Raw genomic sequence first — 16,333 nt, 5'->3', positions numbered from 1 at the left:
GTTTGATTTCTTTTTATGGTGTCTGATTAAAGAGATGATCTACAGGACTAAATTAACACACGAGAGAGGAACTCGTGCCGGGGATTATTGATGCTGCTGCTTATGTATGAGGACACCCCGAAACGATTAAACGGGCAGTAAACTCTCGTTTGGAACGAACAAAGCTGTGCAATTGAAAATCGTGACGGATCTTTTGAACAGTTATAAGATGTATCTTACAAAATTAAACACATTTATTCAGTTAACATTCTCGTTTATTTTCCCCTCCGCCCACTCTGAAACCTCCATAATAATATGTTGGAGACAGTATTTCTCCGAAAACGTCTGATTTTAACCCAACTTTGACGCGAATGGTAACCCAGGATGATTGTCCTGCAGTCATTCGGCGTGAGAGCTTCAAGATTTGTAAATTTATTGTTCAGCTTAACGCTTATCAGCTGTTCAAGAAAGACAATATACTGTGGAATTAGTTATATACAGTAGATTGTTGGTTTTATGTGATCATTGTGACCATTGTGATCACAAAAGCCAGCCATTAAATCGTATTTTCACGTAAGCGCACCTTCTTCCGATCCTCTTGATTTAAACATCCGAACAGTTCAAGGTGAGCAGAAATATGAATTATGTGACTTACGTTTTCTTTAGTAATTTCTTAGTAAATCTCTTGTTCACAGACAGCTCCTCTCAGTTTTATGCAGAAGCTGAACATGTGAACCCAGGGAAGATATGTCCCGAGCGGCAGTCAGTGAACTTGTAACCTGCACACGGCCAAATTGATTCTCCCCGCCGTTGTAGTATTTGAGGCTATTTATGTCTCGTAGTGTATTGGTGAGCGGCCAAGTGTGTTGGCAGCTCTGCTTTATGAATCGTGTCCTGAATAAACGTATTTCTATTTTTAACTATAGGAGCCAGCCACGTGTGCCTCCATTTTGTGCTATTTCCGTGCTGATTCACTTCCATGTTGGACGCATATTAAAATGGCTCCTGTACTTTGCAACTGTGCAAAACGTAAGCTTTTCATATAATAGAAACAGATGGAGCTTCACCTCCATGCATCAAGTACCTTTATGGTGCTTGGGGACAGACACCATTCGTGCATTTACTTGGAAGATGGCTGTCTTCTGGGTTGTAGCGGTGTGTAGTCTGGTAGAAGTTTACCACCGTTTCAGAAGTCCTTGCTGCCTTCATCGTCTACTGCCCCGATGCTGGAGGCAGCAAAGACCTCTGAAACGGTGGTAAACTTCTACCAGACTACACACCGCTACAACCCAGTTGACAGCCATCTTCGTAATCACTGCCTTGAGATTCTGAAATCTTAACATACATTTATTGTATGATCATTGGTTTTGTATGCTATTTAACGAAGCAGAATTAATTACAAAATTTACATAGCATCGAGTGAGATGAGTTGTATGGCCTTGAATGTCGGTCTTTAGAGTGAAGCCGCCGTGGACTGCTTAAAGCATAAAGCACAAGCAAAAGAGTATTGTCAGGATACTTGGTTCTCAGGCTCAGAAATGGAACCTGTTAATCAACTTCGAAGGGCACAGTGTCACAGTGTTATCAGCATTGCCAGTCATCCCCAGTGTAGAGACCGCAACGTGCCAGAAATACTTGTTCTATTTTTTTGTCTGTAGGGGTGTATGTCGGAATACAAATTCAACTGATCATAAATATGTTCCTCTGTATGTTAATTGTGAATTATAATCTAGCCTGCTGTTACTGTTCATCTATAATTGCTTTGGTGTTTCATTATTTAGCTTAGACTTATTACTTGTCTCCACTTTTCTTCCACAATTACCCAACATTTATGCATAAAAAGCAGTTTTATTATTTTGGTACAGTTTATTTTAAGATGAATGTGAAGATAGAACTGGCTTAGGATCACACCCAAAGACAGACTTTGACCTTAGCCATGTTGAATCTTCGCGTTGTGTTGCAAAAAGGACACTTGCTCCCATTTGGAAACCAGTGTGACCCATAATGTGAAGACGGAAATCTGTTATAACACGGTATAATGCTCACCACCGTTGGATTACCTTGGTCTGACAACATGCATCTCGCGTTATTGCTGAGACTGAGAAGTTAAGCATGTAACATGAAACACCCCAGTGTGTAACACTTGCATCAGCTTGAGAAATAAGTAACGTATAATTATGCTGAGTGAATTGGACCTTGAACTGTTTTAAAAGTACTATCTCTATCCTTTTTCCTGTATTTATGATGAATCACATTCTCTTTTTCCTTCACTTTCTTCCTCATATTTTCGTTTTTGTTCATTTTGTTCTCCTCCTTCTCTTTGTCCTCCAGGTTTTCCTACCTATGTGTCTGTTTTGCTTATCTTTGACGTATAATATTTTTTTTATTCCTTTTCTTATTTGCATGTGACCTGCCATCCTGATGCTGCAGGTTGAGTTCGAATCAGCCCTGGAACACCCGTTCTTTGTCATCAACCAAGGATGGGCTTCCTGCTACCCGGAGCGAACACTTCAGTGTTACGGACTCAGGTGTCATCGTCTGCAAGTGGGTGATGTGTGTGTATCCCTGACACCGCGGACTAAGAGCACAAAAAGGGCAGGGAACCCCCGTAAGCGACGCTGGTCTGCCCCTGATCAGTTCTGTAATGAAGACGATGAGATGCCCCCAGCGTCTGTTTCTATGAAAAGGAAGAAGGACTGACGTTATGTCGCTACCTCAAAGCTGTGTTCCTATGTGACGTAGAGCGTCACTGTGTAGGAGACCCGTCATCATCTGCCGGTGAGCTGCTCCTTCCAATGTCCAGCTGTAGAATGACGCACTGGTGTATTGCTGCTGCACTAGGTCTGCAGGCTGTGCGTCACACTGGTAAGGCACTCTGTCCATTGTAGTTACTCATTGGTGAGTCCATCTTTAGTCTACAGGTTGTGTGACTCATGGGTGGATCACTTTGCCTTTTGTGTTGTGGAGTGGCACACTGGTGGGTCATCCCACCCTCCTACATGCAGGTTATGTCACTCGGGTGAGTTTCTCCACCCCACATACAGATATGGCTGAATCCACATGCACACCACACTGGTATGAACTCGGTATCAAAATCAGTGAGATTGAAACATTCTGTATGTTTGTAGCTGTGAATTACATGTGCTAAGAAAAGATCTTATTGACATGTGCAGTTATCACACTATTTCTATGCTTCTTCTTTCTACAGCACATGTTATGTAGCATCAAAATGATGGATAATTGTGAATGAAGATTATGTTCTATTTTGAGGTATTCTCCTAACATTTGCATGAAGTGGCTGAACTGGTACACCCACATATACCCTTGCAAGTGAATCCATCATATCTGGCCCATTGAAAACATCAACTGGTAGCTGTGCATATTAATGAGGTAGAACGGGGTTCAAGGTTACTGGATGGTTAAGGAACAGATATAACACACACATTGACCCGCTCCTGTTATGTGTCATTAGTCATAATCAGCCTGCAAGCTCTGTAAGTCTTGTCATTGTTTCTTAAATTCTTATTGATAAAAAAAGGAAAGGAATGGAGACCCACATATATATAATACACATAATTGGCAACTTTAGCCCACTGATAGATGCATTTTTACAAGAGCACTGTTCAGTTGCAGACAATGTATTTTGGTTTAAAAATATACATGTAAATGAAATAATGTACCTTGTATTAATTGATGCCCACAGACATAAAAAAATTGGCAGTATAGCATGCAAAAGTATAGAAATTTTTGTTTAAAAAACAACACAATTTAAATTAAGTCACGTGTTTTTGGAGTATCATGTCCAGTTCATTTTGAATGGTTTATAAGTCATACCATTACATAAGAGGGTTTTGATTATTGTTCTTTGCAATATTTAAATTTCCTTTGGTGATAACTCTGAAATGTTCTCATCTTAGTTTTCATCTCATACACGGGATGCCAGATTTTGAATTCTAAAATAGTGGGCAATTTGTTTTGAGGGCAGCAGGAACTAAGAGGCTCGTAAATACCCAAATATCCAAATATTGAATGCTCCAGCACCTCCTTTTTGGTTCTTCAAGTGACAGCTTTCCAGGAAGTGTCTGACCAAAATTCTTTACATGCTCGTATCCCAAAGCAGTTGTCATAAACACGAATGATTTATTACTTTTCAAGAGCTAATGCATCAGTTAAACTGAAATATGTGGCAATTTATATGTCCTGACAGACCTTCCTGAGAAAAGAGGGCAAGACACTGAAATAAGGGATAGTCCATGGCAGATGTCACAACCATTATTTAAACTGTAAAGCAGTAAGCATCTTTAACAAATATTCTGCAATTTTATTGTTAATTTTATAATCTGTTTACTATAACATAACAAAGTAAATCACTCAAATTTCAGGGCACAAATTTATGCATTTGTCTGTTTACATGTGTATGCATGCATGTGTTCCTGTTACTATATTACACATGGCTTCAATATATCATATTATTTGTATGAGCAGTAACCAAAATTTCTTACAGTTTTTCCAAACCTTTGCATAGCTGTCCTGATTCTTCATATTTAATTGCATTGCATTTTTACAGATAATTTTATTTAAATTGGATACTAAGGACTAGGTATTTTGAGGCTAGTGGAAATTTTACTTGGACCACCTTTGCAAATGTAGATGAGTACTTGATGGTAATGCTTCTGTGTTTGATGCAGCAAGGAGATTGTGATGCACAGTTCAGCTTGTTACTGGGATGCAGAACAACACAGTTCCTTGCGAGCAAACCAAAATATTTAAACTTTAATTAATTAAATGACATATCTTGTAGTAGAAGGTTGTTTGTGATTGGTGGTAAGATAAGAAAGAACAATTTTAAAATGAATAAAAGAACAGGAAGGCCCCGATTTATGACGCTTCATTTTATGCTGTTGCACATTAACGACCTTTTAAAATAATAATGAAAAAAGCAAATATAATAAGAAAATTTGAAAATACAAGCATAAACGCAGTACAGGAAATGGGTACCTAGGCGGCGCTAGTGTCAGCGTCAGTTGCTTTCACCTCGTCTGCCAGTACAATACATTATAATTCTTCCTCGATTTGCGGCGCTTCAGCTAACGACCCTAAGGAGGTTGAACGTAACCCCAGCGTAAATCGGAGCTTACCTGTATATTAATTAAATTCTTATTATATTTTGACCAGATGCTTTTAATTACATTTGTCACTCTTCCTGACAAACACATTTTAACTCTTATAGATCAACAGTCCAATCATCGGTGTCTGACTGTCAGTGCTAGAAGAGGGAACTAAATGTTATACCACTGGTGGTCAGATGATGATGGCAAATAGGGCTGAAACATGTTTGTAAGGAAGACTGATAATTGTGATTAAAGCAGTTTGTTAAATGATAGAATTATCACAATTTTAAATTACAAGATTATTGAAATAAACAGAATTTTCTTCCATCAGTATTTATGTTATCATAGTCATCTTCCAGAAACAGTGTCTGAGGTTATGAAACCTTCAGTGCATATAATGAGACAGTTGCTATAACCAGTTAAATGTGACCTTAATAATTTTAACAGTGATTGAACTTTGTTGTCTTCATGTTGTAATTGAAGAAAATATCTAAAACATATTGAGGACTGCACAATTTACAACCAAAGAATTGATCTACAATTTCAAATGTAGCTCTTAACCATAATTGCACACTATATGACCTGGCAGCTATATTTAAATGACAAATTACAGTCTTTGCATCAGAGTTGTGGGGTACTTTTTTGGCTTTCACTGTGCCTATGGTATGCAATATATGGTATGGGAATTTGAAGATCTGATGTGAAAAGAGTGTGGCTGCAGAAGAGTGAAAGTGAATTCATATAGCAAACCACAATGGAACTTTTACTGCAAAAAGTAATGTACTAGCAATGCAAATTTACATAAATTATTTCTTAAATATTTCAAGATTATAAGAAAGAAACTACACTCTTTAAACATCAGTACTATGAATTTTATTGCTTACAATTACAATTTTACAACTAGTCCCTCAGTTTTGGTGTTCTAGTTTTACCGGGCATTTTTTGTCTTTTAAACACAAATTTTCTTGGAGAACTCAGCCTGGTAACAGACTAAAAGACATATGTTTACCAATCTAAAGTTATTGTCCCCTCCCCCTCCTCCAAAAGATTGTTGGAAAAAAATTAAGACGCAAAAAAAATTGAAAAAAGGAATTATACCAAATATTAATACCAAAAATTACAATTATTTTTAAAAGTGTTGTTCTTCTACCATAAAGAATTCACTAGCATTTAACACCTTCCTGAAAGATAGGTTTAAATGTAAGTTCATAAGCAAATTTTGTGGCTGTCACACTTTCGAAAAACTCTTGGTGGTACTTGTGTTGTGTGATTTATTGTGTTTGAGAGACATGTATTATGTTACTAGAAGAAGACCGTGCAATTATTGAAACTGTTGAGATGTACAGAGCAGAAAACAGACAATCCATGTATATTATATACTGCTCTGTCCAGGCAAATCCTTTTATATGCAAGTGCCTTCAGATTTTATTACATTGTATTATGTAGGTAATATTTTCAAGATATGTATGAGATTAGTGCCATTTATTTCAATGTGTTGTACAGTCTTATGGCTGTGTTAATAAAGGTAGACTTATATTGTGATGTCAAATGTATTAATTGAATATGAGGAACTAGGATGGTCAGTATAACGATTAGGCTATGGGTTGAGTGACAAGTTTTGAGTTCTGGCAGGGGCAAAGATTGTTAGTTGTACTTCATGAAAGACCTGTCAATTTCAGTCTGTCTGTGCCTGTGTTTTAAAACTTTGAAAATTTTCAAAAAATGAAAAAATGCTGGAAACTGTCCAAAAAGCGCACATAAAAATATCTGAAAAATTTCACAATCAAAATAATTTTCAAATATTTCCAAACTTCTTGGTTTTGTGCACTTTTTAGGCAATTTCCAGCATATTTTGATTTTTCGAAAATTTTGAAAAATTTCAATTTTTTTCCAAAACTCTCCCCAAGTGATATCTGTCAGACTCGGTGTATGCCTCAGCCTGTCTCTGCCGGTCTCGTCGTCTACCTCACCCGGTTGCTACCTGACTGCCTCGGCAGGACCCGGTCTCTGATAGACCGTGTTTCTGCCTCTCTCGATCTCAGACACTGTATCTCATGGTCTCGGTCTCTGCCCGCACCCGTACTATGCATACGGCACGTCAGAGACCGTCATTAAGAGTCCAGTTCGTGCAGAGATCCAGATACGCACAGACCGCGTTAGTCAGGGACACAGTACATCAGAAACAGTCCGACAGAGACCAGGTCTGCAAGGCATCAGGTGGGGAGAATTTTGAAATCAATTTTGAAAAATTTGAAAATTTTCGAAAAATCAACAAATGCTGGAAATTGTCCAAAAGCGCACAAAACAATTTTTTTTAAACAATTAAACCTTCAAAAAAAAATTCAAATTTTTTGGTTTTGTGCGCTTTTAGGACAATTTCCTGCATTTTTTGATTTTTCGAAAATTTTCAAAAAATTTTCAAAACTCTCCCCAAGAGATGCATGCCAGCCTCGGTGAATGCCTCATCCTGTATCTGCCGGACTCGGACTCTCTTTCACCTGGTTGCTATCTGCAGCAACCGGAATCTGCAGGACTCGGTGTGTGAACAAACGGTTCTCTTCCAGTACCGGTCTCTGCCATACGTGGTGCCTGCCGCAACTGGGTTTATAAGAGACGGCACGTCAGGGACCGTTGTGAGGCACAAACCACGATCGTCCGAGACAGTACATCAGAAACAGTCCGACAGCAACCAGGTCTTCAAGGCAACAGGTGGGGAAAATTTTGAATTTTTTTTGAACCATTTGAAAATTTTGGAAAAATCAAAAAATGCTGGAAATTGTCTGAAAAGCGCAAAAAACCAAAAAAGTGAAAAATTTGAAATTCTTTTTGAAAAATTCAAAATTTTTCCAAAGTAGTGAAAAGTTGCAAGTCTCAAGTCGCGAAAAGTGGCAAGCCCCAAGTTGCGAAAAGTCGCATGTCCCAAGTCGTGAGAAGACGCAAGTCGCGAAAAGTCGCAAGTCCCAATTAGCGAAAACCGCAATTCCCAAGTAGCGAAAAGGCGCAAGACCCAAGTTATGAAAAGTCGCAAGTTCCAATTCGCGAAAAGTCGCAAGTCCCAAGTTGCGAAAAGTCGTAATTAACAAGTCTTGAGAAGTCGCATGTCCCAAGTCTTCAGAAGTCACTTGTCCCAAGTCGTGAGAAGTCACTTGTCCCAAGTCTTCAGAAGTCACTTGTCCCAAGTCCTGTGAAGTCACTAGTCCCAAGTCTTGAGAAGTCACTTGTCCCAAGTCTTGAGAAGTCACTTGTCCCAAGTCATGAGAAGTGCGTGTCCCAAGTCTTGAGAAGTCACTTGTCCCAAATCTTGAGAAGTGCGTTTCCCAAGTCGTGAGAAGTCACTTGTCCCAAGTCTTCAGAAGTCACTTGTCCCAAGTCCTGTGAAGTCACTAGTCCCAAGTCTTGAGAAGTCACTTGTCCCAAGTCTTGAGAAGTCACTTGTCCCAAGTCTTGAGAAGTGCGTGTCCCAAGTCTTGAGAAGTCACTTGTCCCAAATCTTGAGAAGTGCGTTTCCCAAGTCTTGAGAAGTCACTTGTCCCAAGTCTTGAGAAGTGCGTGGCCCAAGTCTTGAGAAGTCACTTGTCCCAAGACTTGAGAAGTACGTGTCCCAAGTCTTGAGAAGTCACTTGTCCCAAGTCTTGAGAAGTGCGTGTCCCAAGTCTTGAGAAGTCACTTGTCAAAAGTCTTGAAAAGTCACTTGTCCCAAGTCTTGAGAAGTGCGTGTCCCAAGTCTTAAGAAGTCACTTGTCCCAAGTCTTGAGAAGTGCGTGGCCCAAGTCATGAGAAGTCACTTGTCCCAAGCCTTGAAAAGTCATTTGTCCCACGTCTTGAGGAGTCACTTGTCCCAAGTCTTGAGAAATTACTTGTCCCAAGTCTTGAGAAGTCACTTGTCCCAAGTCTTGAGAAGTCACTTGTCCCAAGTCTTGAGAAGTCACTTGTCCCAAGTCTTGAGAAGTCACTTGTTCCAAGACTTGAGAAACCACTTTTCCCAAGTCTTAAGAAGTCACTTGTCCCAAGTCTTGAGAAGTCACTTGTCCCAAGTCTTGAAAAAACACTTTTCCCAACACTTGAGATGTCACTTGTCCCAAGTCTTTAGAAGCCACTTGTTACAAGTCTTGAGAAGTCGCTTGTCCCATGTCTTGAGAAGTCGCTTGTCCAAAGCCTTGAGAAGTCGCTTGTACCAAGCCTTGAGAAGTCACTTGTCCCAAGTCTTGAGAAGTCACTTGATCCAAGTCTTGAGAAGACGCTTGTCCTAGGTCTTGAGAAGTTGATTGTCCCAAGTCTTGAGAAGTCGCTTGTCCCAAGTCTTGAGAAGTCGCATGTCACAAGTCTTGAGAGGTCGCATGTCCCAAGTCTTGAGAATTCAATTGTACCAAGTCTTGAGAAGTCACTTGTCCCAAGTCAAAAGAAGTCACATGTCCCAAGTCTTGAGAAGTCATTCGTTCCAAGTCTTGAGAAGCCGCTTGGCCCAAGCCTTGAGAAGTCGCTTGTCCCAAGCCTTGAGAAGTCGCTTGTCCCATGTCTTGAGAAGTCGCTTATCCCAAGTCTTGAGAAGTCGCATGTCTCAAGTCTTTAGAAGTCACTTGTCCCAAGTCTGTAGAAGTCATTTGTCCCAAGTCTTGAGAAGTCACTTGTCCCAAGTCTTGAGAAGTATCATGTCCCAAGACTTGAGAAGTCACTTGTCCCAAGTCTTGAGAAGTGCGTGTCCCGAGTCTTGAGAAGTCACTTTTCCCTAGCATTGAGAAGTCACTTGTCCGAAGTCTTGAGAAGTGCGTATCCCAAGACTTGAGAAGTCACTTGTCCCAAGTCTTGAGAAGTCAGTGTCTCAAGTTTTGGGAATTCACATGTCCCAAGTCTTGAGAAGTTCGTGTTCCAAGACTTGAGAACACACTTGTCCCAAGTCTTGAGATGTACGTTCCCCAAGTCTTGAGAAGTTGATTGTCCCAAGTCTAGAGAAGTGCGTGGCTTATCCCAAGTCTTGAGAAGTCGCATGTCTCAAGTCTTTAGAAGTCACTTGTCCCAAGTCTTGAGAAGTCATTTGTCCCAAGTCTTGAGAAGTCACTTGTCCCAAGTCTTGAGAAGTATCATGTCCCAAGACTTGAGAAGTCACTTGTACCAAGTCTTAAGAAGTGCGTGTCCCAAGTCTTGAGAAGTCACTTGTCCCAAGTCTTGAGAAGTCACTTGTCCCAAGCCTTGAGAAGTGCGTGTCCCAAGACTTGAGAACACACTTGTCCCAAGTCTTGAGATGTACGTTCGCCAAGTCTTGAGAAGTGCGTGGCCCAAGTCTTGAGAAATCACTTGTCCCAGGACTTGAGAAGTCACTTGTCCCAAGCCTTGAGAAGTCACTTGACCCAAGCCCTGAGAAGTCACCTGTCCCAAGTCTTGAGAAGTCGCTTGTCCCAAGTCTTGAGAAGTCACTTGTTCCAAGACTTGAGAAACCACTTTTCCCAAGTCTTGAGAAGTCACTTGTCCAAGTTTTGAGAAGTCACTTGTCCCAAGTCTTGAGATGTCACTTGTCCCAAGTCTTTAGAAGTCACTTGTCCCAAGTCTTGAGAAGTCGCTTCTCCCAAGTCTTGAGAAGTCGCTTGTCCCAAGCCATGAGAATTTGCTTGTCCCAAGTTTCGAGAAGTCGCTTGTCCTAAGTCTTGAGAAGTCGCATGTCCCAAGTCTTGAGAAGTTCCTAGTCTCAAGTCTTGAGAAGTCACTTGTCCCAAGTCTTGATAAGTCATTTGTCCCAAGTCTTGAGAAGTCACATGTCCCAAGTCTGGAGAAGTCATTTGTCCCAAGTCTTGAGAAGTCACTTGTCCCAAGTCTTGAGAAGTCACTTGTCCCAAGTCTTGAGAAGTCACTTGTCCCAAGCCTTGAGAATTCGCTTGTCCGAAGTCTTGAGAAGTCGCTTGTCCTAAGTCTTGAGAAGTCGCATGTCTCAAGTCTGGGGAAGCCACTTGTCCCAAGTCTCGAGAAGTCACTTGTCCCAAGACTTGAGAAGTCACTTGTCCCAAGACTTGAGAAACCACTTTTCCCAAGTCTTGAGAAGTCACTTGTCCAAAATTTTGAAAAGTCACTTGTCCCAAGTCTTGAGAAGACCCTTGGCCCAAGTCTTGAGAAGTCACTTGTCCCAAGTCTTGAGAAGTCACTTGTCCCAATACTTGAGATGTCACTTGTCCCAAGTCTTTCGAAGCCACTTGTCCCAAGTCTTGAGAAGTCGCTTGTCCCATGTCTTAAAAAGTCGCTTGTCCAAAGCTTTAAGAAGTCGCTTGTCCCAAGCCTTGAGAAGTCACTTGTCCCAAGTCTTGAGAAGTCACTTGACCCAAGTCTTGAGAAGACGCTTGTCCCAAGTCTTGAGAAGTTGATTGTCCCAAGTCTTGAGAAGTCGCTTGTCCCAAGTCTTGAGAAGTCGCTTGTCACAAGTCTTGAGAAGTCGCATGTCCCAAGTCTTGAGAAGTCAGTTTTCCCAAGTCTTGAGACGTCAGTTGTCCCAAATCTTGAAATGTCACTTGTCCCAAGTCTTGAGAAGTCAATTGTACCAAGTCTTGAGAAGTCACTTGTCCCAAGTCAAAAGAAGTCACATGTCCCAAGTCTTGAGAAGTCATTCGTCCCAAGTCTTGAGAAGCCGCTTGGCCCAAGCCTTGAGAAGTCGCTTGTCCCAAGACTTGAGAAGTCGCTTGTCCCAAGTCTTGAGAAGTCGCTTATCCCAAGTCTTGAGAAGTCGCATGTCTCAAGTCTTTAGAAGTCACTTGTCCCAAGTCTTGAGAAGTCATTTGTCCCAAGTCTTGAGAAGTCACTTGTCCCAAGTTTTGAGAAGTCACTTCTCCCAAGTCTTGAGAAGTATCATGTCCCAAGACTTGAGAAGTCACTTGTCCCAAGTTTGAGAAGTGCGTGTCCCTAGTCTTGAGAAGTCACTTTTCCCTAGCATTGAGAAGTCACTTGTCCCAAGTCTTGAGAAGTGCGTATCCCAAGACTTGAGAAGTCACTTGTCCCAAGTCTTGAGAAGTGAGTGTCTCAAGTTTTGGGAATTCACTTGTCCCAAGTCTTAAGAAGTCACTTGTACAAAGTCTTAAGAAGTGCGTGTCCCATGTCTTGAGAAGCCACATGTCCCAAGTCTTGAGAAGTACGTTTCCCAAGTCTTGAGAAGTTGATTGTCCCAAGTCTTGAGAAGTCACTTGTCCCAAGTCTTGAGAAGTCACTTGTCCCAAGACTTGAGAAACCACTTTTCTCAAGTCTTGAGAAGTCACTTGTCCCAAGTTTTGAAAAGTCACTTGTCCCAAGTCTTGAGAAGACCCTTGGCCCAAGTCTTGAGAAGTCACTTGTCCCAAGTCTTTAGAAGCCACTTGTCCCAAGTCTTGAGAAGTCGCTTGTACCATGTCTTAAAAAGTCGCTTGTCCAAAGCTTTGAGAAGTCGCTTGTCCCAAGCCTTGAGAAGTCACTTGTCCCAAGTCTTGAGAAGTCACTTGACCCAAGTCTTGAGAAGACGCTTGTTCCAAGTCTTGAGAAGTTGATTGTCCCAAGTGTTGAAAAGTCGCTTGTCCCAAGTCTTGAGAAGTCGCTTGTCACAAGTCTTGAGAAGTCGCATGTCCCAAGTCTTGAGAAGACAGTTGTCCCAAGTCTAGAGACGTCAGTTGTCCCAAGTCTTGAGAAGTCATTTGTACCAAGTACTGAGAAGTCAATTGTACCAAGTCTTGAGAAGTCACTTGTCCCAAGTCTTCAGAAGTCACATGTCCAATGTCTTGAAAAGACATTCGTCCCAAGTCTTGAGAAGCCGCTTGGACCAAGCCTTGAGAAGTCGCTTTTCCAAAGCCTTGAGAAGTCGCTTGTCCCAAGTCTTGAGAAGTCGCTTATCCCAAGTCTTGAGAAGTCGCATGTCTCAAGTCTTTAGAAGTCACTTGTCCCAAGTCTTGAGAAGTCACCTGTCCCAAGTCTTCAGAAGTCGCTTGTCCGATGTCTTGAGAAGTCACTTGTCCCAAATCTTGAGAATTCATTTGTCCCAAGTCTTTAGAAGTCACTTGTCCCAAGCCTTGAGAAGTCACTTGTCCCAAGCCTTGAGAAGTCACTTGTTCCAAGGCTTGAGAAGTCACTTGTCACAAGCCTTGAGAAGTTACTTGTCCCAAGCCTTGAGAAGTCACTTGTCCCAAGCCTTGAGAAGTCACTTGTCCCAAGCCTTGAGAAGTCACTTGTCCCAAGCCTTGAGAAGTCACTTGTCTCAAGCCTTGAGAAGTCAAATGTCCCAAGCCTTTAGAAGTCACTTGTCCAAAGCCTTGAGAAGTCACTTGTCCCAAGCCTTGAGAAGTCACTTGTTCCAAGGCTTGAGAAGTCACTTGTCCCAAGCCTTGAGAAGTTACGTGTCCCAAGCCTTGAGAAGTCACTTGTCCCAAGCATTGAGAAGTCACTTTTCCCAAGCATCGAGTAGTCACTTGTCCCAAGCCTTAAGAAGTCACTTGTCCCTAAGACTTGAGAAGTCACTTGTCCCAAGCCTTGAGAAGTCACTTGTCCTAAGCCTTGAGAAGTCACTTGTCCCAAGTCTTGAGAAGTCACTTGTCACAAGTCTTGAGATGTCACTTGTCGCAAGTCTTGAGAAATTTCAATTTTTTCGAAAATTTTCGAAAAATCTAAAAACGTGGGAATTCGCCCGAAAAGCGCACAAAACCAAGAATTTTTGAAAATTTTCAACTTTTAATTTTGTTTCGAATTTTCCGAAAATTTTTAGTTTTGAACGCATTTCAGAGAGTTTGCAGCGTTTTTCGATTTTTCGAAAAATATAAAATTTTTCAAAATTCCACCACCTCATGAGTCGCGGAACCGGACTCTCTCGGACTGTTTCTGATGTAAAAGTCACTTGTCCCAAGTCTTGAGAAGTCACTTGTCCCGAGTCTTGAGAAGTCACTTGTCCCATGTCTTGAGAAGTACGTGTCCCAAGTCTTGAGAAGTCACTTGTCACAAGTCTTGAGAAGTCTCTTGTCCCAAGTCTGGAGAAGTGCGTGTCCCGAGCCAAGAGAAGTCACTTGTCCCAAGCCTTGAGAAGACAAATGTCCCAAGCCTTGAGAAGTCACCTGTCCCAAGCCTTGAGAAGTCACTTGTCCCAAGCCTTGAGAAGTCACTTGTCCCAAGCCTTGAAAAGTCACTTGTCCCAAGCCTTGAGAAGTCACTTGTCCGAAGCCTTGAGAATTCACTTGTACCAAGCCTTGAGAAGTCACTTGTCCCAAGCCTTGAGAAGTCAATTGTCCCAAGCCTTGAGAAGTCACTTGTCCCAAGTCTTGAGAAGTCACTTGACCCAAGTCTTGAGAAGACGGTTGTCCCAAGTCTTGAGAAGTTGATTGTCCCAAGTCTTGAAAAGTCGCTTGTCCCAAGACTTGAGAAGTCGCTTGTCACAAGTCTTGAGAAGTCGCATGTCCGAAGTCTTGAGAAGTCAGTTGTCCCAAGTCTTGAGACGTCAGTTGTCCCAAGTCTTGAGAAGTCACTTGTCCCAAGTCTTGAGAAGTCAATTGTACCAAGTCTTGAGAAGTCACTTGTCCCAAGTCTTCAGAAGTCACATGTCCCAAGTCTTGAGAAGTCATTCGTCCCAAGTCTTGAGAAGCCGCTTGGACCAAGCCTTGAGAAGTCGCTTGTCCAAAGCCTTGAGAAGTCGCTTGTCCCAAGTCTTGAGAAGTCGCTTATCCCAAGTCTTGAGAAGTCGCATGTCTCAAGTCTTTAGTAGTCACTTGTCCCAAGTCTTGAGAAGTCACCTGTCCCAAGTCTTCAGAAGTCGCTTGTCCGATTTCTTGAGAAGTCACTTGTGCCAAGTCTTGAGAATTCATTTGTCCCAAGTCTTTAGAAGTCACTTGTCCCAAGCCTTGAGAAGTCACTTGACCCAAGACTTGAGAAGTCAATTGTCCCAAGCCTTGAGAAGTCACTTGTCCCAAGCCTTGAGAAGTCACTTGTCCCAAGCCTTGAGAAGTCACTTGTCCCAAGCCTTGAGAAGTCACTTGTCCCAAGCCTTGAGAAGTCACTTGTTCCAAGGCTTGAGAAGTCACTTGTCACAAGCCTTGAGAAGTTACTTGTCCCAAGCCTTGAGAAGTCACTTGTCCCAAGCCTTGAGAAGTCACTTGTCCCAAGCCTTGAGAAGTCACTTGTCCCAAGCCTTGAGAAGTCACTTGTCTCAAGCCTTGAGAAGTCACTTGTCCCAAGCCTTGAGAAGTCACTTGTCCAAAGCCTTGAGAAGTCACTTGTCCCAAGCCTTGAGAAGTCACTTGTTCCAAGGCTTGAGAAGTCACTTGTCCCAAGCCTTGAGAAGTTACGTGTCCCAAGCCTTGAGAAGTCACTTGTCCCAAGCCTTGAGAAGTCACTTGTCCCAAGCATTGAGAAGTCACTTTTCCCAAGCATCGAGTAGTCACTTGTCCCAAGCCTTAAGAAGTCACTTGTCCCTAAGACTTGAGAAGACACTTGTCCCAAGCCTTGAGAAGTCACTTTTCCCAAGCCTTGAGAAGTCACTTGTCCCAAGTCTTGAGAAGTCACTTGTCACAAGTCTTGAGATGTCACTTGTCGCAAGTCTTGAGAAATTTCAATTTTTTCGAAAATTTTCGAAAAATCTAAAAACGTGGGAATTCGCCCGAAAAGCGCACAAAACTAAGAATTTTTGAAAATTTTCAACTTTTAATTTTTTTTCGAATTTTCCGAAAATTTTTGGTTTTGAACGCATTTCAGAGCGTTTGCAGCGTTTTTCGATTTTTCGAAAAATATAAAATTTTTCAAAATTCCACCACCTCATGAGTCGCGGAACCGGACTCTCTCGGACTGTTTCTGATGTAAAAGTCACTTGTCCCAAGTCTTGAGAAGTCACTTGTCCCAAGTCTTGAGAAGTCACTTGTCCCATGTCTTGAGAAGTGCGTGTCCCAAGTCTTGAGAAGTCACTTGTCCCAAGTCTTGAGAAGTGCGTGTCCCGAGCCAAGAGAAGTCACTTGTCCCAAGCCTTGAGAAGACAAATGTCCCAAGCCTTGAGAAGTCACCTGTCCCAAGCCTTGAGAAGTCACTTGTCCCAAGCCTTGAGAAGTCACTTGTCCCAAGCCTTGAAAAGTCACTTGTCCCAAGCCTTGAGAAGTCACTTGTCCTAAGCCTTGAGAATTCACTTGTACCAAGCCTTGAGAAGTCACTTGTCCCAAGCCTTGAGAAGTCAATTGTCCCAAGCCTTGAGAAGTCACTTGTCCCAAGTCTTGAGAAGTCACTTGACCCAAGTCTTGAGAAGACGCTTGTCCCAAGTCTTGAGAAGTTGATTGCCC

At 41.9% G+C, this 16,333-nt stretch overlaps 1 protein-coding gene across 5 annotated transcripts in view; it reads left to right on the top strand.

The window, feature by feature from the left end:
* Window positions 1-16,333, top strand: part of Atx-1 (Ataxin 1) — a 71,785-nt gene that overhangs the window by 31,529 nt on the left and 23,923 nt on the right. For 2 of the 5 annotated variants that reach the window (XM_022067849.2, XM_022067850.2), the window contains exon 3: window positions 2,410-6,632. In XM_022067849.2, the coding sequence (XP_021923541.1) occupies window positions 2,410-2,679 (270 nt within the window). In that variant the 3' untranslated portion in view covers window positions 2,680-6,632. Of the gene's footprint in view, window positions 1-2,409; window positions 6,633-7,654; window positions 7,800-16,333 lie in introns of those variants that run through there. The other 3 variants (XR_015536182.1, XR_015536183.1, XR_002543649.2) reach the window with 3 other exon arrangements.

This window comes from Zootermopsis nevadensis, unplaced genomic scaffold (assembly GCF_977971745.1).
Source record: "Zootermopsis nevadensis isolate Lab colony 2312 unplaced genomic scaffold, Znev_1.0 Znev_ptg000021l, whole genome shotgun sequence".
In the NCBI taxonomy this organism is placed as follows: domain Eukaryota; kingdom Metazoa; phylum Arthropoda; class Insecta; order Blattodea; family Termopsidae; genus Zootermopsis; species Zootermopsis nevadensis.
This window is presented reverse-complemented; position numbering and strand designations above follow the sequence as displayed.